This window comes from Xyrauchen texanus, chromosome 24, assembly GCF_025860055.1.
Source record: "Xyrauchen texanus isolate HMW12.3.18 chromosome 24, RBS_HiC_50CHRs, whole genome shotgun sequence".
In the NCBI taxonomy this organism is placed as follows: Eukaryota; Metazoa; Chordata; class Actinopteri; order Cypriniformes; family Catostomidae; genus Xyrauchen; species Xyrauchen texanus.
In genome coordinates this window covers 41518883-41544575 of record NC_068299.1, presented here as the reverse complement: position 1 = coordinate 41544575, position 25693 = coordinate 41518883, and the positions used below count along the sequence as shown (strand labels likewise).

The window sequence follows — 25693 nt, the reverse complement described above, 5'->3', positions numbered from 1 at the left end:
GGCGATGCCAATCAGAAGATGGACACACAACCCATGTTTTTTGGTGGTGTTTTAAGATCCAAGAATTTTTGTTCAAGGTTCAGAGATTTATGTGTGGCGTATTGGGCACTCAAATTTCATTTTACCCCAGAGTCTGTATTTTAGGTGATGGGGCGGTCATCAATATAGAGAATAAATGCATAAAAAATTGGGTCCTAAACAGTGTCATGATTGCCAGACAATCTTTGTGGGGAAGGTGTAGATGTTAATTTGTGTTATTATTATTATTATTATAATATATATATATATATATATATATATATATATATATATATATATATATATATATTATTATTTTTTTTTGTGTGTGTGTCTATAATCATGTGACCACAGGGATGTTGTTGAGGCTCAGGATGGGGTTGGGGATTGGGAGGGGTAATAGTGGGGGTTAAATATTGATTCTGTATATATATGTTTTGCTTTTCATTGCTTTAATGAATGAATCAATAAAAACAATGTTAATCACAAAAGAAAAAAACAGTAACAACAGAAAGTATCTTTGATAAAAGTTACATGCACAAAATGACAATTATGTTTGTCTGCCACAGATGCATTGAATGTGCAATGATGTGAAACTGCCACGAGCCAATGGATGCGTTGCAAGAGATGTGAAGAATGTGAGCTGCTCTCTGAAAGTGATTTATTTGGACACAAGCAGGTTTGAGAAATGCATTAAACCATAATGATTGTGATTTGGAGCCTGCAAAGATGCAAATTATACATCATCAATAGCAGTGAACATGAACCGCACTCCAGACCACCTTTTCAAGTGGATTCGAGTGCAGTTCGCAGGTGTGCACCCGAGTTCGGACAACAGCGTTCACGCCACCAAAAAGAACCGAATGCTGATGTCATTCAAACTCGGGTGCGCACCAAATGTGCTACGCACCCTAAGCGACCAGGTGTAAACACTGATGTGTCTCACCTGACCACATGTGATCGGATCACCCAAGACACATCTTAATACCACGAGTAAACTGGGTTTATATAGTGACACACAGGGCTATTAATCAAGCAGCAGTATTTGATGCCCTGAAATTGAGAATGAGTTGTCAGGAATATATACAGACAGAAAACACAAACAAAAATTAACCTACCGATGAAAACTGCATTGAGATGTGGTTTTATCATCTTGAGCTTCATAGCAGGACAGCAAATCCAGTCAATATTCTCTCAAGTTTCCTTGAACGTCCTATAATGCAAGAGAGGAAAGACTAAGGTAAAATTTTTCCATGAAATTAAGATGAATGAATGACTAAAATGGATTGAGTTTGATTCAACCTTAGGTTTGTAAGATTTAAAAGGTCAGGGAATAAGTATCACCATGATGCTATTATCTATTGTAAAGATAATATAGGCACATCTTTTACAAGATTTTAATTGCTGTTTTAGGCTTCTAATCTGAGAGCTTATGAATGTGACAAATGCTAACGTCATGGTTACTGTTGTAACCTCCGTTGCCCGATGGAAGGACGTTGTGTCAATTGTAGTGACACAAGGGGTCTCTTCTGAGAGCCTTGCGTATCTCTGAACTTGAGAAAAGGCCAATGTCAAATTGGCAGACAGAATTTGCATGTCCCGCCCCCGGACATATGGGTATAAAGGGGAGTGGGCGAGTGAATGTCAGACAGGTTTTCACTGAGGAGCCGAGAGTAAGGTTACGGCACATTTCAGTGGTAGGGATAGTGGTGTGGCAAGGGGAACACAACGTCTCATTCCTTCCATAGGGGAACGGAGGTTACAACAGTAACCATGACGTTCCACTTCTGTCACTCACTCGACGTTGTGTCGATTGTAGTGGTACAAGGTGTCCCGATTGCTGAGCCGACGCGGGTCCTGCCAGCAAGGGGACCATACCGCGGAAAAAACTTCACAGGGAGTTGCCTGAAGCAGGAACTATGCCTGTGGAGCCCAACACGGAGCACTCGACTCATGGTGGTTCTGGTGGTGAATTCCTCCGCTGAATCTGCGGACAGAAGGCTAGGGAGGAAGAGCATCCAGGAAGGGAGCTTACTGGCTAACCTGGGGAAGAAGGTGCACTGGATCAGCTTGTTGAAGGGCACAAGGTGCAAGCGGAACACCCGGTCGGCTGTTCCATATTATCGAGTTCTACCAACTCTGACCTGACAAAACACGGGACGAGACAGCCTCCCCTCCAACCTCTCCTGCAGGAATGAAAGCACTGACCGAACTGCGCATCTCAGATCTGGAAGAACACCAGTTTACGAACAGACACCACTTGAGGGCGTAAAGCTGCCTGGTAGAGGGAGCTCTGGCTTGGTTGATCATGTCTACGACTGCAGGTGGTAGACCGCTTGTCTTCCGCGTCCCATCCAGGGGCCAGACGTGGAGAATCCAGAGGTCTGGGCGCGGCTGCCAGACGGTGCCCCGTCTCTGAGAACGAAGGTCCTTCCTCAGGGGAATTTGTCAGGGAGGTGCTGTCGTGAGGAGCATGTGATCCGAGAACCAGGTACGGATTGGCCAATAAGGAGCCACCAAGGTGACCAGTTCCTCGTCCTCCCTGACCTTGCACAGCACCAGTGCAAGAAGGCTCACTGGGGGAAATGCGAACTTGCGTAGACCCCCGGGGCCAGCTGTGTGCCAGCGCATCTGTGCCGAGAGGGGCCTCCATTAGGGAGTACCAGAGCGGGCAGTGGGAGTTGTCTTGGGAGGCAAAGAGATCTATCTGTGCCCTGCTGAAGTCGTCCCAAATCAGATGGACCACCTGGGGGTGGAGCCTCCACTCTCCACTGAGCGAGACCTGTCACAGCAGTGCGTTGCCATTGTGTTGCGGTCGCCCGGGATGTGAGTGGGTGACTCCAAAGGAGGAGATGGCGGGCGAGTTGTGACATGTGATGGGAGCACACGCCACTTGGCGATTTATGTACACTACCGTGGCGGTGCTGTCTGAACAGATCAAGACGGAAGGGGTAATAAACACGGTGTGGAAAAAATCTGTCTGACAGCCGCTCGCCTGCTCCTCTTTATACCCATATGTCCGGGGGCGGGACATGCATATTCTGTCTGCCAATTTGACATTGGCCTTTTCTCAAGTTCAGAGGTACACAAGGCTCTCAGAAGAGACTCCTTGTGTCACTATAATCGACACAATGTTGAGCGAGTGACAGAAGGGGAACCAAGTCTTTTGGCAACTGCATTGAGCTACCTTGTCTCGTAGAATCATGTTCCTTTAACAATTTTTTTGCTAAATTGAACATTTGATACATTGTACATATTGTGGCAGTTTCTTAGTGAAATGAACGCTAGAGGTGCTATTACTTTTATTCCCTTTCACACAAATCATATGTGTAAAACAGCAGATTATCAGTTCATAAACACTTTTCACCCTGTTCACACAATGCTATCTTATAACATGTAAACACTTTTACTATAGCGTATGACTCATTTTAACATTTGCATAACATAACCAAATACATTTATAAGCTTGTTCGAGTGTGATCAAATTGTGCAGCAGCTTAATTGATACAGCATTGCACTTGTGATGTAAAGACTGGGGTATGTCATGTGAGCCCAAAGTGTCATAGAATCACCACAAAATGACGTGAATGTGTTTTTCATCTCACATTTGCTTTTTCTGACACTATCATTTAGGTTTAGGTATGGGGTTTAGGGTAGGGAGAAGGTTTTGTTTATTTAAAACTTGATAGAGTATTAACTTGGCAGCATTATTAATCTAAAAAAATATTTGATTAGCGATTACAATCACTGCTTCTACAATTATGTAATCCTGAAAACTGATGATTACATCATTCCATTTAGGTCTACTCCTTTTGCATCATCACTTTCTATTTACAACATATGTTTTCAGCTGTTGAATATTAAGACCAATCCCAGACATGTCTGTTGAGCAGTGAAACAGCAATCCTATATCAAAGAGGCTTAAATTCGTTTTTAATATTTAAAGATTACTATGTATAATTATTTAATCATTATATATAGAATTAATTTTATATGAGGGGCTTTCTCAGCAAATATTTGTATATGTGATTAAATGCGATTAATTGTGATTAATTAATCGGACACCATGTAATTAATTTGATGAAATTTTTTTATAGATGGAACAGAAGTGATCTCAGCACACTGATCGCACAACCGCTTGGCTCCGAAGAAGAAATCTGAATTAACAGATGCACGATTCCCTCCTTTTATACCCGTATGTCCGGGGAAGGGACATGCATATTCTGTCTGCCAATTTCTCATTGGCCTTTTCTCAAGTTCAGAGGTAACCGAGGCATTCAAGAAAGTCCCCTAGTGTCTCTTCATTCGACACAACATCGAGTGAGTGACAGACGGGGAAAGGCGCTAAATAAGTGCAGAACATTTACCAGCTAGCGCTCTTAAAATAGGGCCCACTGAGTGAGACGAAAAGAAAGTTCATGGATTACAGAAAAGCACTTGTCTTGCAACTTACTGAGCTGTTCTTGTAGACCAAATAACCTACTTTGTAATATGGGATTTTCAATGTAGTCAATGAAGGACTTTGTCCAATTTTCTCTGAACCAATAACCAGTCTGGTTATAATACAGTTAAAAATGACTAAGCAGACGCCGTTATTTTCTGTTGGTCATGGATGCGGCTTTTGCTATGTATTTTTGTGCTTTTCTGGATACAGCTAGTTTCTGACTGGCAGATCTGCCAAAAATCCTGGTTTTATGATGCTCATGACATGCAGATTATGTTGAGAATAGTTCAAAGATGTGCTGATTCACATCTGTGGATATTTTTGTGTCTTTGCTAAACCACGTCACTGACACAAATGCTCCATACCACATCAAGGTAACAAAGACCGATCATCTGCTAAATAAAGGCCAGCATGGCATAACTGCTCAAAATGAATACTTGTGTGCTTGTGGCCCAACAAGTCTTCTTGATTAATCTAAAATCTCTAGTCAGACTTATCTAGTCAGACTTCCTTGGTTAACCAAAATCTCTGGAAAAATCATGCTGGTTGAGCATATGCACTGATGAACAACATGGCTATACTCGTCCACCAACTAGACCAGCATCAAACCAGAATAAACCTGCCTGGACATGCACAGGAATTCATGCTGGTCTATTCAGCAGAGAGCTCAGTCTCTTCTATACAGCAGTCGGCTCACTGGTGATTACCCTGAGTAACCCTGTACGCAGACCTCACTCTACAAGAGACAACCACAAAGTGCTCATCTGCCATCTGTCAAATCACAAGGGAATTCACTGTGAAAACTGCTTCTACATCTTTACCACCTTTCTTTGATTCATGTGGTTCATGAAGGTCTCTAAACTTTCTCCAATAACCATCACACATGTCTAACATGCAATTATACCTGTAATTTAGGTACTTGTTGAACTGAAGTTGAACTCATTTTTCATGTGATGTAGCAGTTATTTTGTTAACACCTGAAATGGCTACACTGCATATAGTATATATGTATACAATCATTCAATGCAAGTAAAACACACAGATTAGAGAAGGATTTGGAGTTCAGAGAACTTCACTCTTCTTCAACCCAGAAGAGCAGACTACACAGGAAGCATGGCTTTCCCTTAAATTTCAGAAGAAATGCTGCAGTAACGAGTTTAATATATGTACAAATCATTTATTTCATATTAATCTTTGTGCATTTCAATGTTTTAGCAAATACAAGTGTCAGAATCATCACTATAAAAGCACATGAAACTGCTGTGTAGTCAGAGCTGCTTTTTTTTTACTCTACATGACAGCTATATAAAGTTCCAGAATAGATTCTTCTATACTAGACAAAACGGTAAGGATTTGAGGAGTTTAAGAAAACAAAAAAAAATATGAACTTGCTCCCAAAGCAGTCACCCTTTTAATCACAAGACTGAACACAGAACATTTACAGATCGGTGGCAGCTAGTGCCTTGAGCTGCAAAATCTCCAGAACAATCATGTGTTAGTCAGAGAAACGTCCCATAATCCTCATTTAGCTGATTTTCCTTCAACTACGCTTTTACATAATAAGCATTACTGCAGCAAAAACACTTCTGCATTTTGACAGAATCTGAAACTGTCAACACAAAGCCAATATGTCAGCTTATAGATTAGGATAACAAAGTTTGTTTACTGGGTATTCATTAAGACACCATATAAGACTAGAGCTGCATCGGAAATCCTGTAATCGCAGAGAACATATTGCATTTGATGAAGGACGCACTTCTTGGATGTTAAAAATAGTATGTTCTTTAGGTATGCAAGTGAGTAGTATGAATTAGTTCCAGACATAATTCATATGGAAATGGTACACCTGGTATTAAGATGCATTTCGGGTGATCCGATCACATATGCTCAACATTAAATACAGGTGTAAACGCAGTGAAAAATGTTTTGTGATCGGATAAAAAAAAAAACACAAACAACATCGCATTTGAGATTACGCTTATCTGTCCTGAATGATTCCCGGACAGCAGTGAAGCACCATCTCTCACCTGTCAATCAACCGCTGCGCTAAAACAAGAGTTTAACCTTTGTGGTTACGTGCAGCTTTAAAAGGAAATAATCGTCCTGAAAAATGTGCCAAAATGAATATATGCATGAGAACTTCACGGATCTTCTTCAGTGTGCCTGATATCAACATACAGGGATTCAGATGAGTAACATCCACATCTGTATTTAATACAGGCAATCCACTAAAATAACTGAGAATTCTGTGGTTCTGAGAATTGCTTTAGTGATTATTCAGCAGAGAGCTCAGTCTCTTCTACACAGCAGTCGGGTCACTGGTGAATTACCCTGAGTCAACCCTGTATGCAGACCTCACTCTCCAAGAGACAACCACAAAGTGCTCATCTGCCAAAGCCAACAGCGATTCAAATCACAAGGGAATTCACTGTGAAAACCACTTCTACATCTTTACCACCTTTCTTTGATTCTTGGTTCAGAGAATTGATTTTTTGATTAGGTTGAAACATCCGGAAGAAACAGCGTGGCAGTTTTGTTTTTTCTGATTTTTTTGCGGTTTATTTTCATGCAGTTACACACACTGACATGTGCCCTTCAACAGTAGTCAGAAATATCTTAATTATGAGTTTGAAGCAAATCATCGATCAAGTGAAGTCATACTTACAAGTGCTAAACTCTGAATTCTACATGATACACGAGCTGCCGAGATGGGATGTTGGAAGGGGCATGTTGACAGAAAAGTCATAATATGACGAAATAATTTACTCAAATATTTTAACTTCAGTACTTTATTTTAATAATATTCATTTGTTATATATGACAGTCAACTAATGATTCACCTTTCGCGGTTTGATTTAAGCAAATTAATTAATAATTTGTGAGATACCATGTATTCAGAAATCATATGTGTTGTGAATAAGTGATGCAAGTGTACTCATTTATGTTTATTCACTTGTACAATAGACAATTTTGCCGTCATTCATTGTGTATTTAAGTTTGGCTTCTTCTGTATTTTGTTTCTCACTTGAACGCATGACATGTCATTGTAATGAGTGCCCAACTCAGAGGTACAGGCTTCCCAGGTCCACTTGAAGGCAGCACTAGTGATTGATTTATGTTGTCATGAAACATAGTCCCTCCCCTCGAAATCTGAACAAAAGTAGTCACAGGAGACGCATTTAGGTGACCATGTGTGAACAGCTATGTGTTTCACCTGACCACATGTGATCGGATTACCCAAGATACATTTTAACACCAGGTGTTAACAGGGTCTATATCTAATTTCAAAATATTATGAACCACAATATTGGACAAACCATATAGGGGAAAAATTCTACATTGTGAAATTTGCAACATTGTTTTCTGTCTGTGATCATAAATGAATGGACCCATCAAACATCAAAATCTCTCTGTTGCTTTGGTTGGCAGAAGGTCCTTGAAGTGCTTTAAGTGCTTGAATTTAGCTTTCAGAAGTTTAAGTACTGGAACACCTGGAAAACTGCCTTGTTTTGTTGAAAAGTGCTTGAAATAAAACTGAACATTTCTTCCATGTTGTCACGAACGCCGGTGAAGATTCCTCAATCGGCCACCGGAGGTCTCTCTCACCCGAATATTAACATTGGACTACATTTCCCATATGCCCTCATACCTGGTCTGATTACCGCACAGCTGTTCCTCATCATCTCACTATTTAAGCCCTGTCTATTTGTTCACTCATTGTGAAGTCTTGTTTGCCCTGGCTACATTTCTGAGCGTGCATTGCATTGCATTGCATTGCATTGCATTGCATTGCATTGCATTGCATTGCATTGCATTCCCTTCCCTTTGTCTTGACCTTGCCTTGACCTTGCCTTGTATAACCATTATCGTTTACTGCCTGTCTATTGATTACTCTGCCTGGAATACTACTGCTGATTTGCTGCCTGCCCCGAATCTCTGCCTGTTTACCCTGTTTCTGCTCTGCCTTTGATAGTGTTTGACTGCCCTGTTTATTCAACCCTTGCCTGTCTGTACTCTGAACTAGCCTGTTTAATAAACCGCATATGGATCCATCTGAACCTGAGTCCTCGTTACAGAAGACTTCGCCACTTACTGATCCAGCAGTCCTCCTGTGTATGTCCAATGAACTCACTACCCAAGCAAACCTACTGGCATCTCACCAACATCAACATGGTCGACTCACTTCACTTACGGAGGAGTTGGTGAAATCCGTTCAGAGTCTGCATCAGCCCGCACCTGAGTCTCAAGCGAGTCAGGTACCCATCTCAATGCCTCACAGTACTGTAACCACCAGTCCACGTTTAGCCTTTCCTGAAAATTTTTACGGAACCCCCACCAAGTGTAAGGGCTTCCTAATGCAGTGTTCAATGTTCCTGAGTCAACAACCCACATTCTTCTATCCTACTGACGAAAGTAAGATCTCCCTGGTGTGCTCTCTGCTCACGGGAAGAGCACTTGATGGGCAACAGCTGTCTGGGATAGTCAAGGTCTGAACCGAACCACTTTCAATGATTTCATTCAGCGTCTGAGAGAGGTCTTTGAACCTTCCGAGGGAGGAAGGAGTGCAGGGGAATAACTGCTCACACTTTGTCAGGGAAGTGATTCTGCAGCTGATTTTCGCACTCTCGCGACACAAACGTTTGTGGGGAGGATACGTTGAAATTGCTGTTCCGTCAAGGATTGAACACAGATGTGCAGTCAAAGCTGGCCTGCCGTGATAAAGGCAGAACCCTGGATCAATTCATTAACCTTGCCATTCGGATCGACAATCTCATTCGCTCCAGGAGACCAGATCGATCATCCAAACCTCTCAGTCCAACGCAGCAATCCAGTGATGACGTTGAACTCATGCCAGTTGGCCGTACACATCTCTCCCCAGAGGAGAGGGAACGACGCATCAATAATCATCTCAAATCTGAGAGCTAACTGCCCAACTCAACTCTCTCAAGCACACAGACACAGGGTGAGTTTGTTAATTTCCTCTACACAGACTAATGCTTGTTTTGAAGTGCCTGTAAAATTAAACTGCCAGTCTGAGAACCTGCTGGATTCAGGGGCAGCAGGTAACTTTATTGATGAAGCTTTAGCCCGACAGCATAAGATTCCACCGATTCCATGTAGCTCTCCTTTGACAGTGGCAGCGCTAGATGGGCGCCCCCTGGGAACCTGCCAGGTACGTTACACCACAACGGATATCACATTACAAGTTGGGGCGTTACACACCAAAATTACTTGTCTTTTCGTCATTCACTCTCCTCACAACCAAGTCATCCTCGGTCTACCTTGGCTGCAAGACCACAATCCACAAATTTCCTGGCGTGATAAACAGATCATACGATGGGGATCAGACTGCTCGACCAAATGTCTAAAACCCATCACCCCTATACCTGTGAGAATCACCAAGGTAGTGAAGGAGACTGACATAGCACTACAGATACCTTCTGAATATGCAGACTTGATCAAAGCTTTCAGTAAATCCAAAGCTTCGCAACTACCGCCACATCGTTCGAGTGATTGCGCCATTGATCTGTTACCTGATACCTCTCCACCTAGAGGCAGAATCTTTCCCCTTTCGGAACCTGAGTCAGACAGTCGGAAGCTGTATATCGAAGAGAAATTAGCTAAGGGATTCATCCGTCCATCCACCTCACCGGCAGCAGCTGGCTTCTACTTCAGACGGAACGGCTAAATCAGGAACTCACAAAATTTCTGTGGATGAACTGTCAACGAAACCAAGCTGACTGGAAGTTCCTGCTGTGAACAGCTGGTTTCAGCGCAGCGAGGCTGTGTGGGATCAGGCCCATGTCCATCTACAGCGGGCCATAAACAGGACAAAGGAGCAAGCGGACTGCCATCGACGTCCCAGTTCCAAATTTACTCCAGGAAATTGGGTGTGGCTCTCAACCCGAGACATTTGTCTTCGCTTATCCTGCAAGAAACTCAGTCCCAGGTATGTGGGTCCCTTTAAAATCCTAACACAGATTAATCCGGTGTCATATCGCCTGCAGTTACCTGCTAATTATCGTATTTCTCCCACTTTCCATGTCTCATTGTTGAAACCTGCCAGTGGTCCGAGGGTGGAGGAGGAAGGCGGTAACTCTGGCCCCCCTCCCATGATCATGGATGGTGAAGAGGCGTTTCTGGTGCAAGACCTGCTAGATTCCAGACGTCAGAGATGTCAGATCCAATATCTGGTAGATTGGAGGGGTACGGTCCAGAAGAGAGTTCCTGGGTCAAAGCGGATGATATCCTCGACCCCAACCTCATTTCGGAATTTCATAGGATCAACCCGGAGAAACCGGCCCCTCGACCTCGAGGAAGACCCCCACGTCGGATGTGCTCTCGCGTCAGGAGCAGCTCACGGGGGGGGGTTGGCCTCTGTCACAAACCCCAGTGAAGATTCCTCAATTGGCCACCGGAGGTCTCTCTCACCCGAATATTAACATTTGACTACATTTCCCATATGCCCGCATACCTGGTCTGATTACCACACAGCTGTTCCTCATAACCTCACTATTTAAGCCCTGTCTGTTTGTTCACTCATTGCGAAGTCTTTTTTCTCCCGGCTACATTTCTGAGCATTTGTTTATTCATTGCATTGCCTTCCCTGTGTCTTCACCTTGCCTTGTATTACCACTTTATGATCGTTTGCTGCCTGTCTATTGATTACTCTGCCTGGAATTCTACTACTGCTGTTTTGCTGCCTGCACCGAATCTCTGCCTGTTTACCCTGTTTCTGCTCTGCCTTTGATATTGTTTGACTGCCCTGTTTACTCGACCCTTGCCTGTCTGTACTCTGAACTTGCCTGTTTAATAAACCACATATGGATCCATCTCAACTTGAGTCCTCGTTTCACATGTAATGTGTGTCCATCAAAGATGAGATTCACGCATTCAACTTTCATTGAATAATGTCTCTTTGTTTATCCTTCCTGCTCTTTCAGTCAGTTGTTGATCAAAAAGCAAAAAGAAACAATCATTTTAATCACATATAGCACGAAGAGATTCGAAGAGACACCCCTGAGTGTCAAAACCGACTTGTGTGCAGAAAATAACTTGCGCGTGTGTACAGATCTGCGCGCGCGTGTGCAGAAATATCTTGTGCGTGTGCAGAAAAGAAGTCGCGCGTGTGTACAGTTCTGCGCGCGTGCAGAAAATAACTCGCGTGTGTGTGTGGGACTTGTTAATTTGTGTGCACAATCATATTTTTTGTGCTCGAGTTTGTGATTTGCAAGTTCTGCAGGTTTAAATTTTACGTGCGAGCTGTGTCATGGTGCTCACACTGTTGAAATTCACTTGCGCGCTGTGTTTTTGCGCTTGCGCTGTTTTGTCCAACATTAAACGCCATACAAGCTCTTTGCATGTGAAAATAAAGAGTGGTAAATTTGCTATGAACTCTTGATTTTTGTAAGGGATGTGGTGAAGAAACCGTGAAACTCCTCTCTTGTTAATGTGTACTCAACCAAAACCCTTTTGTGATGCCCCCATTTGTGTTAATGTAATGTAAAATATCCATGTAAACTCAGTGTACATACTTGTAAATTGTACACATTATTTCAAACCGTGATAGCTTTATATTATTATATATGCAATTTCATAATTAATTGATAGTATTTAGAAATTGTATTATTTTTAAAAGCTCCCCTGTGTGCACACTGGTGCCCTTGCAGTGCGGGCAAGGGCACCAGTTAAAGCCACACAGGGTTAAAGGCACTGCCGGACCTGCTCCCCTGGAACCCCAGCATGAGTTAGATGTGTCGCCGGGGGTCAAGTATTCCCGATTTACAATATGTGTCAGACTGCAATTCATAACTCTACCCTTATGAAAATCGAGAGTTCATGGCAAATTTGCCACAAACTTGCCGCTGATCATTTTCACAAACTGTCCATTGTTGCCAAAAGTTTGCTGGAGGTTCACCACAACCGGCGAAGAGCTGTAAACTTCTGGCAAACATTTGTGGCGAATCAAAAGCTCATTTGCATGTGAAGACAAGGAGTGGTAAATTTGCTCCAAGTTTGTGGCTAATTTCTATTTTTGGACGGGTGCGCAAGCCGCATTGCAAGGGGTGAAGCAACAATTTGAAAATAATCTTGGTGTTCAAATTAAAGTCAATATATTTATTGCAACATGTACTTGAATAACAACAGCTGATTTAATGACACTTGAGACAAACTCTATCACTCCCTTTGGCCTATGTACTGAGGTTCGATACTGCCAGACCAACACAAGAGTGCATGTTAAAGGGCACCTATTATGGCATTTAAAATATTCCTAATATTGTTTTGGGAGTCCCCAACAACAGTTTTACATGCATGCAATGACAAAAAACACTTTTGTTGTCTTTTTAATATGCATTTATGTTTACCTGATTTGCTCACCGACTCCCAAATGATTCGTTCAACGACTCATTTTTCCAAACCCCTCCTTTGCGTGACGCTAATCTGCGGTGATTGGTCAGATGACCCAGTCAGTTGTGATTGGTATACTCTGTGCAGAGATTGTCGGAAACGGAACGCCCATCACCGCTTTGTAGTAAAAAAATCAAAATCAGAGAAGGAATTTGAGTTGATTTATATTAGCGATCATAGCCCAAAGTTCGGTGGTAAACACCCAATCAGTTATTGTTTGTGTTAGCCCAACGCATAAACATATTGATAAAGCACTGCATTACTACAAGTTATTGCTCTATTCTTTATGACAACTCCAATAACATCGACAAACATTTCACATATTTCAAAAAATTTACATTGGAGACCTGGAAGCTGCGCTGAGCGTAACTTAAACAACACACACAAATACTTATTAAGCATGCTAAAAAACACATAAAAGCAACAATTATTAATAATACTTACAGGTTGTGATTCGGAGGAGGAAGCTGATCCAAATAAACTTGGTACTGAACCTTCCTTCAGTATCAACCGGCTCGCGAATCCACACTTGAAAGCATTCATGTTTATAAAGCAATCGTCATTAAAATGAGGCGAACACAGCACAAGGTTCGGGCTATACTTGTGTGGTATAGTTGTAAATATAAACTCTAGCCACTGATTCTTCACATGCTCGTCCCTGGGCAGTGAAAAAAGGTAAGCTTTTGATACGCACTTCAGAACACAGCGTCTTGTTGTCGACATGATGTTTTCAAGTTTTCCCTGGTATCTGCGTGCGCAATGAGTGGGCGTGGACAATTTGATAATTTTTCGTCTTGACGTCACAACGAAAAGGAAAATGACTCTTTGGAAAATCGATTCATTAAATTGACTCAGAGTTGACTCCTACTTTTGAGAGACAAAAACTTTTTTTACGGTGAACTTTCATATATAAAACTTTGCAGGATGTTTTTGTTCACTTAAATCTATGTTACACACTACATGAAAGGTAATTTTCTAAATTCCATAATAGGTGCCCTTTAAGCATGTTCATGGACAAGCACTTGTGTCTGCATTTGTACACTTGCACAAAGTATGTTTCATCACTATTACTAACATTTTTACAATGTCAACAAGTTTGTCAAGAAAACCAAAGACACCATTTCTTCAGGGTCAAAGACAACAGGGGCAAAGGAAAACACAACTTTGTTGTCGTTGTCTTGGCAGTTTGCAAAATGTGATTTATAATGTTACATTTGTTATTTCAACTTAAAACAAGTATGGAATGTCTTGGGGACGAGACATTGAAAGGCTTCTCCCTTTTTATTAAATAGCCAACAGCCTTTAATTTACGACTTGCTATTGCTAGTTGCCATCAGATTGCATTAGGGCAAGGGACATTCTCATTCTCGTTAGCATTTAGCATTATAAATGTACCCCCCTGATTGCAAGATGATGTCATCAATATTTTTGGTCTGTTATCCTATAGCATATAGATGAAAGAAAACAGACATTAACTAAATGCCACTCAAGTCATGTTGTGTTGTGTTTAAAATCCGACTGTAGCAGCAGTTAAAGCCCCTCATGCACAAAGTAGGTAAAAAAATATTTTTGTCTGAAATCACTTGATATAAAATGAGCTCTTTTGTAATTATAATAAATGCAATAAAGTGTTCTTAGTTCGGCAAGCTTTTTGGCCTTTTGCCACTATTTATTCAGAGGAAATTCACAGGAAATAATGGGGGAAAGAGAGGGATGTGACTGGGAAATATCACAAGCTGGAATCAAAAATACATTGCCCATAGGAGCACCACAGCTAAAGTTTGAGCACTAAAGATTGCAGCTATTATCTAATATTATATCATGAATTTATCAATTAATATTGAAAAATGAATATTCAAAATAAACAACCTACATTTTGGGTAGTCTATGGTAAAAAAAATTAATAAAAATTGGGGGCTAGATAGTAATGTACACATACATACACAGAGACCATCAGCACTAACACACATCAGTCCTGGGCTGCGTTTCCCAAATGAATCGTTAGCTTAAGTTAAGACCGTTGGCGCCAATGGTTTCACGATCTACTTAGACTTACGATGCTTCTGGGAAACGCAGCCCTGCAGTGTTCAAAGAGAAGACAAGTCTCTACAGCACACACACACATTCACTCAGCACAGGTCTGATCACGCTCGCATACTGCTATAAATAAAAGACAGAAATGAAAGAATAGACGCGACAGTTCATTCACTGCTGCAGAAATGATGTCTGATACTCAGAGGCTTCAAGTCTCAACTAGTGTTACAGCAGTACAGTGCAAACTCATAATATATCCACAAATACACATCAGAGACTGTCTATCCCGAGAATGTCCCGACTGCTTGTATGCGATGCAACAACTTATTAAAAAAGTAGGCTACTTATTAAAGGATTACGAACAATCCTGTGTATCTGTAGGAGAAAACAATAAAGCGCAAAGCAGCTGTTAATTAAAACTAATGAAGTGTTTTGTTTCGATTCTAGCAAGCGAAGCCAATAATTACATGAAATAAAGGCGCTCTTACCTTCACACGCTGCACATGAACGCGCGCACACTCCAGTCCACACGCGCAGATCTGTCAGCTGTGTGCGTGTGCGCGTGCGCGTGTGTGTGTGAGCGCTGATGCTGGAGGGGTGAAAGTTACTGCCTGCTTCAGTTCCACCCTAAACACACTCACTGTGAGCAGTCATCAAGATCACGACCAAAACTCTGTCAGAGATATAAATTTATATGTTGTGAAGGGGGAATAGTTATTTCTCTTGAAATCAATTTCGAAACAGAGTGATGCAAATATTGCAAAGCACCAATCTTATTGAACACATTACGTCAATAGCTTATTACAGCTACATGATTTTAAAACAAAGAAACAAAAAATGAACAAGCCTATACAGAATTTTGAATAAATATGTAATATATACTATACAGGCTACTGTGTGTGTGTGTGCGTGTACAGTATACAGTGGTATTTTGTGTGTGTGTTTGTGTGTGTGAGAGAGAGTGTGTGTGAGTGTGTGTGTGTGTGTGGTTGTGTGTTTGTGTGTTTATGTGTTTATGTGAGTGCAGCGTTCATGATTACATGTTTACATGAATCAATAGCATGTGTGGAGTTCATAATATTGTGAAACATTATTGCTTTTTGTCACATTGTATTGAGCCCCGCAACGCATGAAAATAACAAACATGACTTCTGAGCAAGATTTGTACTCATTTGCTGGTGTGTTTATTGTTTTCTCGATAAGCCTACTGCTGCACTGTGATAATGGGGGTTCCTTCTATGCCAGATATGGGCAACATATGGCCCGCGGGCTGTATCAGGCCCTCCACATGGTTTAATGTGGCCCGCGGCTCATTTATCGTAAAAGCGTTTTTATTTTTCATTGGATATTTGTTAACTTGCATTGGGACATCACGCGTCTCCACAAGCGTTAAACATGCTCATGGTTGCCAGATAACAGACACAACATCCCCCAGTTTTTGATTTATACTTGTGCAAATTGGAAATATTCTGCCTAATTTTATACTTATTTTGTGCAATCTGGCAACCATGCAGGTCTCGCTTTCTCCTTTGAACAAACTTCGATCTGTAGTTTAATATTCTGCTCAAGGAAAAGTGTTATACGGATACTCTTTGTCCATTCTTGAGGCTGCTTGTGATGTTTGGTGCTACTAATTTTGCAGGTAAACATTCTCAGTGATTAAATATAAAAGTAGATCTTCGCATCATTGACACACTGAGGGGCAATCATTGACATGCGAGCAAAATCAAGCCAGGGACGAATATGTATATGTATTTTTAGAAACGTTGAAGTCCCTTTGCACCTGTATGTTAATCTAACACTTGCAGTAATCATTTATCATAGTCATGCAGCCTGTGTCATTGTTGCCAACTTAGCGACTTTGTCGCTATTTTTAGCGACTTTTCAGACCCCTTTAGCGACATTTTTTCAAAAAAGCGACTAGCGACAAATCTAGCGACTTTTTGGACAAACCTTAGCAACTTTCCAAATTCCAAATATCGCCAGTACTGCAAGCGTGAGGTCTTACTTCCCCGCGGCGTCTGCTCTGTTCAGTGAGCGGATGAGAGGAGCAGCACATTCCGTTGACTGCACGCCAGCGGACATAGACATGAATGAGCTGCGCATGTGCACGCTGTGTTAGCAGGAACCAATCAGTGATCACATAGCAGCTGCCTTCTCCTTTGTTTTAATTCAAAACATTTAATTTCACCGTTTTTTCTTGGCATGCGCTTATATTCACTACTAATCAGAGTTTTAATTCATTCGGTTCGGTTTCTGAACTCTCCAACTTCAGATCGTATATTTACAGACTCTATACATTTTACTTATCCAAACACAACAGTAAACCTTCTTCAAACTCATAAACATGTAACGTTAGCTAAGTTCCGTTCCGTTGTCTAACAGAAAATATGTAATTGAGAACCGTTTTACTGGACATTCGGCTATATACTTATATAAAAACAGTATGAGCACGGTTTAGGGGAGATAACCGTTATTATAAACTGAAGTAGGCTACAGTACCGACAAATTAGGCAGAATGCAAATACGACGCGATGACGTCATTAATATGCTAATGACGCATGACGTCATCTGGCGACATTTAGCTACTTTTCGAGCAGGCTTTAGCTACTTTCCATTGAAAATAGTTGGCAACACTGGCCTGTGTTATTCAGTTGTGTGCTGAAAGTCAAACCATGGAGACCCGCATCATGACCCTTTTAGCATGTAAACGGGTAATGTTTTGCCCAAACATTAAAAGTTCTATAAATTTCATTTTTTTATTTTTATTAAAACAGCCCCCTGATGTAGAGAGTGTTAAATTGAATAATAAATCAACAGGGAAGTAGAGATGGTAAAATAAATGTATAAGCTCAGCCTTTTAGTTTTTTAATGCCTGATAGAAAAGTATCTATACCTTTGTAGAGCAATATAATACTTTAGGCAATTGCAGAATAGTCTCACTAGTCACAGACACACTTCAGATAATTGAGTACACAGCTATTTCTGGGCTTAAAAGATACAAAAACCAAATCAATGCAGAACATTAAATCTCAAAAGTAATACAATGTTGCATTAGGATTTTGAGTTCTGAAAAACTGAGTTCTGAAAAACGTACTAAATAATGTTGGCATCCTTGTACAGATGAAAATAAATGGTATAATTAGCTTGAACGGCTGAATGACGCAAAATTAAAGGAGATGCGATCTGGTTCAAAGATCACTTCATCAATGCAATTTCACACAGCGTTATCAGTTAGAGCTATAAGACAGTGCTAATAGTAGGGAGCATCTTTATGTTCAAATGAGGTTTCTTTATTCAGTGTGAAATGTGCACATTATGAAGCAATGTTAATGCTATGTTAACTTGTGCTTAACGTTCTCAATATGATGGTCTTGTCCGATTATGATATTGCATGAAATCTTATAAATATTATATAATCTCCTGATAATATCTCCCAGGGGAAGCATATACAAGGAGAAAAGCAGAAGCCAAATACGTATCCCTGTAGCACTGCAAACCTTAGTTTGACCTGACAATTCCTCGTTTACACAGACAAAGTGGTAGCGGTCTGATAAATAGGACCTAAACCAAGATGATGCCTGTCCACTGATGCCAACATAATTCTCCAGCCTATTCAAGAGAGTGTCGTGATCTATCATGTTGAAGGCAGCAGAAAGATCTAAAAGCACTAGAAGAGAAATGCAGCTGCGATCAGATGATAAGCGCAAGTCATTTGTAACTCTGATAAGTGCTGTCTCTTTACTATGATAGGGCATAAATCCTGAAAAATTCATCAAATATACCATTTCTAGTATTTTTGACATTAATCTGAGATTTGAGATCGGTTTATAATCAGCCCACTCTCCAGGATCAAGCTGTGGTTTCTTGATCAGGGGTTAACATCCAGCATCAAGTTTCTTGGGACATGCCCTAAGGATAGCGAGGAGTTAATAATATTAAGAAGAGGTTCTGAGATTACAGGAAACACTTCTCTCAGGATCTTAGTAGGTATGAGGTCTACCATACATTGTTGTTTTTTATTCTTTAATAAGTTTTTTTTTTTTAGATTTTCCTTACTGTTAACAGCAATGGACTGAAGTTACTCATAGGGAAGACTATGATACACTGTCTTCTGAGGTTTTCTTCATAGTTTTAATTTTGTTTCTAATTGTTTCAAACGTATCAGTTAAGAAAGTAATAAAGCCATTACTACTGTGCTGCAATCAAACATCTGGTTCAGTCAAAGCTTTGTTTCTTGTCTATTTAGCCATTCTACTGAATAAACACCTAGGTATGTTGTGGTTATTTTCTACGAGTTTGCTCAAATATGCTGACCTGGCAGTTTTAGAGCCTGTCTGTAACTAGACAAATCCTAGATTCTAGACACTATGCTTCCACGCACAGTAAATACCTCTAATTATGTATTCCTCCACTTGCGTTCCATTTTCCAAGTTGTTCTCTTAAGAGAATGAGTGTAATCATTGTGCTACGGTGCGTGGCATTTGTCGTTAACTTTCTTTAATCGAAGGGGTGCGACACTATTTAGAGTGCTAGAGAAGGTGGAATCTATTTTTCTTTGACTAGGTCAATTTCTTTTGCCTTGAGCAATGCACCAGCAGCTACAGGAACCCACCCAACTCTGTATGTGTATATACAGTGTATATATATATATATATATATATATATATATATATATATATATATATATATATATATATATATATATATATACAGGGTTGGGGGTTACTATTGAAATGTATTCCTCTACAGATTACAGAATACATGCAGTAAAATGTAATTTTTAAGTATTCCGTTAGATTACTCAAGGTCAGTAACATATTCTAAATACTTTGGATTACTTCTTCAGCAGTGGTAGATTTTTTCACTTGTTTTGACTATAAAAACTCTTCCAGTACAGTGAGACAAAATACACGTTTAAAATAGATTCTCCAAAAACCTAAATATCTTATGCAGTGTTGTTTCTAAAACGAGATCAATCAAAGTGATCTTGTTTTAAGGATTTTTAGATATTTTTACAGGAAATCAATACAAAAATTATTATCAGGAATATGATTTTTGCCCTAATATCAAAGGTCTTACTAGAAAAAGAAATTATGTTCTAACGTGAATTTTCTTAATACAAAATATGATCGTGTCTTGTAACGTGCATATAAAATGACTAGATATAGCATTTTAGCTTAGTGTAATGCTGACAATTTACACAAGGTTTATTTCTATTTCTTCTGCTCCAAACTTACTTCAAACTTACTTCTCTGTCTGCTCGTATGAATGTAACACATCATAAGAAAGTGTTTCACCGCTGTTCAAATGCACTTTAGATCACATCATTTATATGTATAAATGTCTTCCATCTGAAAGGACTAAATATTAAATGACAACAAATTAGAATAAAATTCAAAGTAATCTCTTCAGTAATCAAAATATTTTTTTTAATGTAACTGTATTCTAGTTACCAATTATTTAAATTGTAACTGTAGTGGAATACAGTAATTTATATTTTGTATTTATATACATAATCCCGTTAAATGTATTCTGTTACTCCCCAACCCTGTATATATATATATATATATATATATATATATATATATATATATATATATATATATACATGTTGAAATATAAAGAATGTTACAGAAAGCAATAATGAAGGAAAAATAATCCAAATACTATTACTATTTATTAAAAACAGTAAAAGGTATGTGGGTTTACATGTGAAAAGCATATTTTATAAAATATTAAAAAGAAGATTTGTTTTGTTCTAAAAGTAACATCTCTTAGTTTGATTTAGCAGCATATAATCTAATAGTTCTTTGTGATTTGGGTGGCACTAAATGACAAAAGTGATGTCCATTGCAATGGATGCAGGGTCTGAAAGGATCAATCAGCCAGAAAACATGTTACAAACACAGATTTAGACAGTATAAAATTTTTATTCCCTAGAAATGCACTTGATTCTAGCCTTTAGCCACAAATGTGCACTGGAGTATACAATGTACTGACAATACTGAGTATAAACAATACTAACATATTCTCACAGAACTGAATCACAGCATTGTGTCCATAATTGCCTTTTATTGTCTATTTTAATATATTTAAATTATGACTAAATCTCTACATAATTGATCTACTGAAATTTATTCCAGGTTCCTTTTTCAGCTAATAGAAGATCATTACATTACATCAAAGGGATCCTTATAGAAACAGAATAGGAACCTTGAACCTAACCTTATTTTGTTTTCAGTGAATTTCCATAGTTGTGTATTGTGATAGATAACAGCAGTGCAGAGGCACTTTACACACCTGGTGTGTCTGATCACACTTACTGCATCATGTAAAGTGTTCAAACATTTGTCCCACATCTGGACATGAGATATTGATGATAAGGAGAGTCAGCTAATGCTTAATCATTGATGTAATGTCTTAAAATATTTGATCTACACAAGGGAATGATGTGAAAGTCTTTGAAGTCTTTGCAGAACATGCCAAAGGATGTAAAGGTTATACAAGCTGTGTGACCTGGCCGAGTGCCGAGTGAAACTGCTCATGGTGTGTATATGGAAACCGCAGGCAACCCACGCTGCAGATGGAGACCAGGCCAGATCGGATCTCTGTAGTCTACTATAAAAACTTGCAGTGAAATATTCAATTTGTGTCATGTATACAGGGATGCTTCATTCATACTGCCTCAGAATCAAACATGATCAGCAGCCTTTGGATAATTTTCATTCACCGTGGGTGCTAATGAACAAGAACATACAGACAAAAATAGCATATATAAAAATGTCCTCGTATACTACTATTTTGCATAGAAAACTGTGCCAATGTTACTGTCATAACATTCTCACCTCAATAAGGAGCATTCCCTCACAGTCTCGGTAATCTTTGGATATTATCGTTTAATTGCACTTCTAAATATACTACACACTAAATATACTAGTTTGGTTATATTATACTATTATACATGGGTGTTTCTTCAAAAAAATCAACCCTTAGGACATAGGACAGAAATGATTCAAATGAACAGATTTAACTTTTTTTGAATAGGTATGATTCTCTTTTTGTGGAATTCTTTGTTTGATTTATGCCAGATGTAACGGGACTCCTGTCTTCCAAACAGTTCCACTTTCTAACTCATCAGTCCACAGAACATTCTCCCAAAAGGTGTGTTTTGGCAAAATCCTTAATGTTCTTCTGGGTTAGCAGTGGTTTTCACCTCACCACTCTTCCATGGATAGCATTTTTGGAAAGTGTCTTTCGGATAGTGGAGTCATGAACAGTGATCTTTATTGATGCAAGGGAGGCCTGCTGTTCCTTGGATGTTATCCTTGGCTTTTTTGTGACTTCCTGAAAGAGTCATCACTGTACTCTTGGAGGAATTTTGGAAGGGCGGCAACTTCTGGAAGGTTCACTACTGTGTCAAGTATTTCCATTTGGAAATAATGGATCTCACTGTTGTTCTTTTGAGTCCTAGAGCCTTAGAAATAGCTTTGTAACCCTACCCAGACTGATGTATTTCAATCACCTTTTTCCCCATCCAGATTCAACTTCTGCAATCTCTTTTGACTATTTCAAAACTTCAAACAAAATCTCAAGTCAAGTCAAGTGGTTTTTATTGTTGTTCAACCATATACAGTTAGTACAGTACACAGCGAAACGAGACAACGTTCCTCCAGGACCATGGTGCTACATAAAACAACATAGGACAAACACAGAACCACGTGAGACTACACAGACTAAATACAATTTTTACTTAAAGTGCACATGCAAACATGTGCAAAACGTACAGGACAGTACAATAAATTACTAAAAGGAACAGAACAATGGGCACAGTAAGAGACAGTGCAGTGCCGACCAGTACACATTTTAATCGAGTAGTGCAAAAGATAACACTTTCTAAGTGGCTACTGAGTTAGACATTTTAGCCAACTTCATGCTGCTGAAAAGTTCTATTTAGGTGTTGATTTTATTGAACAGGGCTGGCAGTAATCAGGCCTGGGTGTGTCTAGCTCAGCTGAACCCCAATATGAATGCAGTTTTATAGATTTTGGGATATAGTAAATAAGTAATAATAGTTTTTCACACAGGCCCAGTTGGAATTGGATAACTTCGCTGATGACACGACCGTGGTGGGTCTCATCAGCAAGAAAGACGAGTCAGCATACAGAGAGGAGGTGCAGCAGCTAACGGACAGGTGTAGAGCCAACAACCTGTCTCTGAATGTGGACAAAACAAAAGAGATGGTTGTTGACTGCAGAAGAGCACATAGTGAACACTCTCTGCTGAACACCGACGGCTCCTCTGGAGATCGTCAAGAGCACCAAATTCCTTGGTGTTCACCTGGCGGAGAACCTCACCTGGTCCCTCAACACCAGCTCTATTACCAAGAAAGCCCAGCAGCGTCTCTACTTTTTTCGAAGGCTGAGGAAAGCACATCTCCCACCCCCCATCCTCACTACATTCTATAGAGGGACTATTGAGAGCATCCTGAGCAGCTGCATCACTGCCTGGTTTGGGACTTGCAACGTTTCGGACCGCAAAGCCCTGCAGAGGATAGTGAGAACAGCTGAGAAGATCCTAGGGGTTTATCTTCCCTCCATCAAAGACATTTACACAAAACACTGCATCCGCAAAGCAACCAATGTTGTGGATGACCCCACACATCCCTCACACAAACTCTTTACCCTCCTGCCGTCTGGCAAGAGGTACCGAAGCATTCAGGCCCTCACGGCCAGACTGTGTAACAGCTTTTTCCCCCAAGCCATCAGACTCCTCAATACTCAGGGACTGGACTAACAGACACACACACACACACACAACTGTACACCATCCAACTTTTGCACATGTCCACAGATGCACTTTAATTCATTGTCACTTTATACCTGGCTGCTACCTCAATAACTGCTATGTCCATAGAACACTATCTCATAGTGCATAACCTGGTATGGTTATGTTTACATTTAGTATTTTAGAAAGTGTCATTTTTTTGCACTACTCGATTTAAATGTGTACTGGTCGGCGCTACACTGTATCTCACTGTGCCTATTGTCCTGTTCCTTTTAGTAATTTATTGTTACATTTTGCACATGTTTGCACGTGCACTTTAAGTAAAAATTGTATTTAGTCTGTGTAGTCTCATGTGGTGCTGTGTTTGTCCTATGTTGTTTTATGTAGAACCATGGTCCTGGAGGAACGTTGTCTCGTTTCACTGTGTACTGTACTAACTGTATATGGTTGAACAACAATAAAAACCACTTGACTTGACTTGAGATTTTGTTTGAAGTTTTGAAATAGTTTAGTATGAGAGATACACATAAACAGATGAAATCAGGATAGGGCCAATACTTACATTTACATTTAGTCATTTAGCAGATGCTTTTATCAAAAGTGACTTAAAAATCAGGCTCATAGCAAGCAATTTTTCATACAAATTTCAACAACATCTACAGTGTTGTACTGCCAAGCTCTCAAGGTGGCTGGTGTAGATGAGGTGCTAGTGCAGAATAAAGAGAAATAAGTATTTTTTTTTGTACAGTAAGTGCAAGTTAAATTCAATAGTAAGTGCATTTTGTGTGGATTGGTTAAGTGCTCATGGAACGGATGTGTTTTCAGCTGGTTCTTGAATGTTGAGATGGTATCAGCAGATCATGTGTATATTGGAAGAGAAAGTGAAAGATCATGAATTTGTGATGGGACCACCAGGAGCCGCTCGTTCATAGATCGCAGAGAGCGATTTGGAGCAGTGAGAAGTGGCCTAGAGAAATGAATTGAAGTAAAAGGGTGCAGTTCCATTGGCTGTCCTGAAGGCCAGAGTCAAAGCCTTGAATTTGATTTGGGCAGCTACATGTAGCCAGTTAAGTGAAATAAAGAGTGGGGTGACATTAGCCCTTTTTGGCTGATTGAAGATCAGATGCGTTGCTGCATTCTGGACCATCTGCAGTGGCTCAATTGTGTTAGCTGGGAGGCTAGCCAATACAGCATTACAGTAGTCCAGTCTTGAAATGGCCAAAGCTTGGACCAGGAGCTGTTCAGCATATTCAGACAGAAAAGGTCTTCCAGGATTTTCCTGATACTGTAGAATGCGAATCTGTAAGACTGGGCAGTTGATGAGATGTGGACGGTAATTTTAAGCACCATTCCCAGGTACCTAGCTGTTCTGGTTGGTGTACGTGTAGTTGAACCAAGATGAATAGTGAGGTTGTGGTCAACATATGAGTCACCTGGGATCATGAGGATTTCTGTCTAGGAAAGGATGAGCTGTTGTTGATGTTTCTTCATTCAAGCCAAAATATCCAATTCAGGCAGAGATACAAGCTGAGACAGTAGACAGTAGGGTATTCAGGCTTGAACGACAGGTGTGTCATCTGCGTAGCAGTGGTAGGAAAAGCAATGTGCCTCAATGATCATCTGAGTGTTTTTGTGTATATCGAGAAGAGGAGGGGTCCAAGCACTGATCCTTAAGGAACACCAGCGGTCAGCTGGTGTGACTTGGACACCTCGCCTCTTCAGGAGACCTTGAAAGATCTGCCAGTGAGGTATGATTCAACCAATCCAAGTGAAGTTCCTGTGATTCCCAGGTCAGAGAGGGTGGAAAGTGCACTATATATATATATATATATATATATATATATATATATATATATATATATATATATATATATATATATATAGTGAGAGTGTGACATTTTTTTTGGAAGCTTTAATTTCTAGAAGTCCACAGTGCAAACAGTGCCCAAAGTTGAAGAAACACCCATATACACAACATATGTATTACATAGAGCATTTAAT

At 40.1% G+C, this 25693-nt stretch overlaps 1 protein-coding gene across 6 annotated transcripts in view; it reads right to left on the bottom strand.

Annotated features, from left to right (window-relative positions):
• Positions 1-15531, bottom strand: part of vit (vitrin) — an 81172-nt gene extending 65641 nt beyond the window's left edge. For all 6 annotated transcript variants that reach the window (XM_052089799.1, XM_052089801.1, XM_052089803.1 and 3 more), the window contains exons 1-2: positions 15394-15531; positions 1137-1231 (exon numbers count right to left, since the gene is read on the bottom strand). In XM_052089799.1, the coding sequence (XP_051945759.1) occupies positions 1137-1182 (46 nt within the window). In that variant the 5' untranslated portion in view covers positions 1183-1231; positions 15394-15531. The remainder of the gene's footprint in view (positions 1-1136; positions 1232-15393) is intronic.
• Between the last annotated feature and the right edge of the window lie 10162 nt (positions 15532-25693).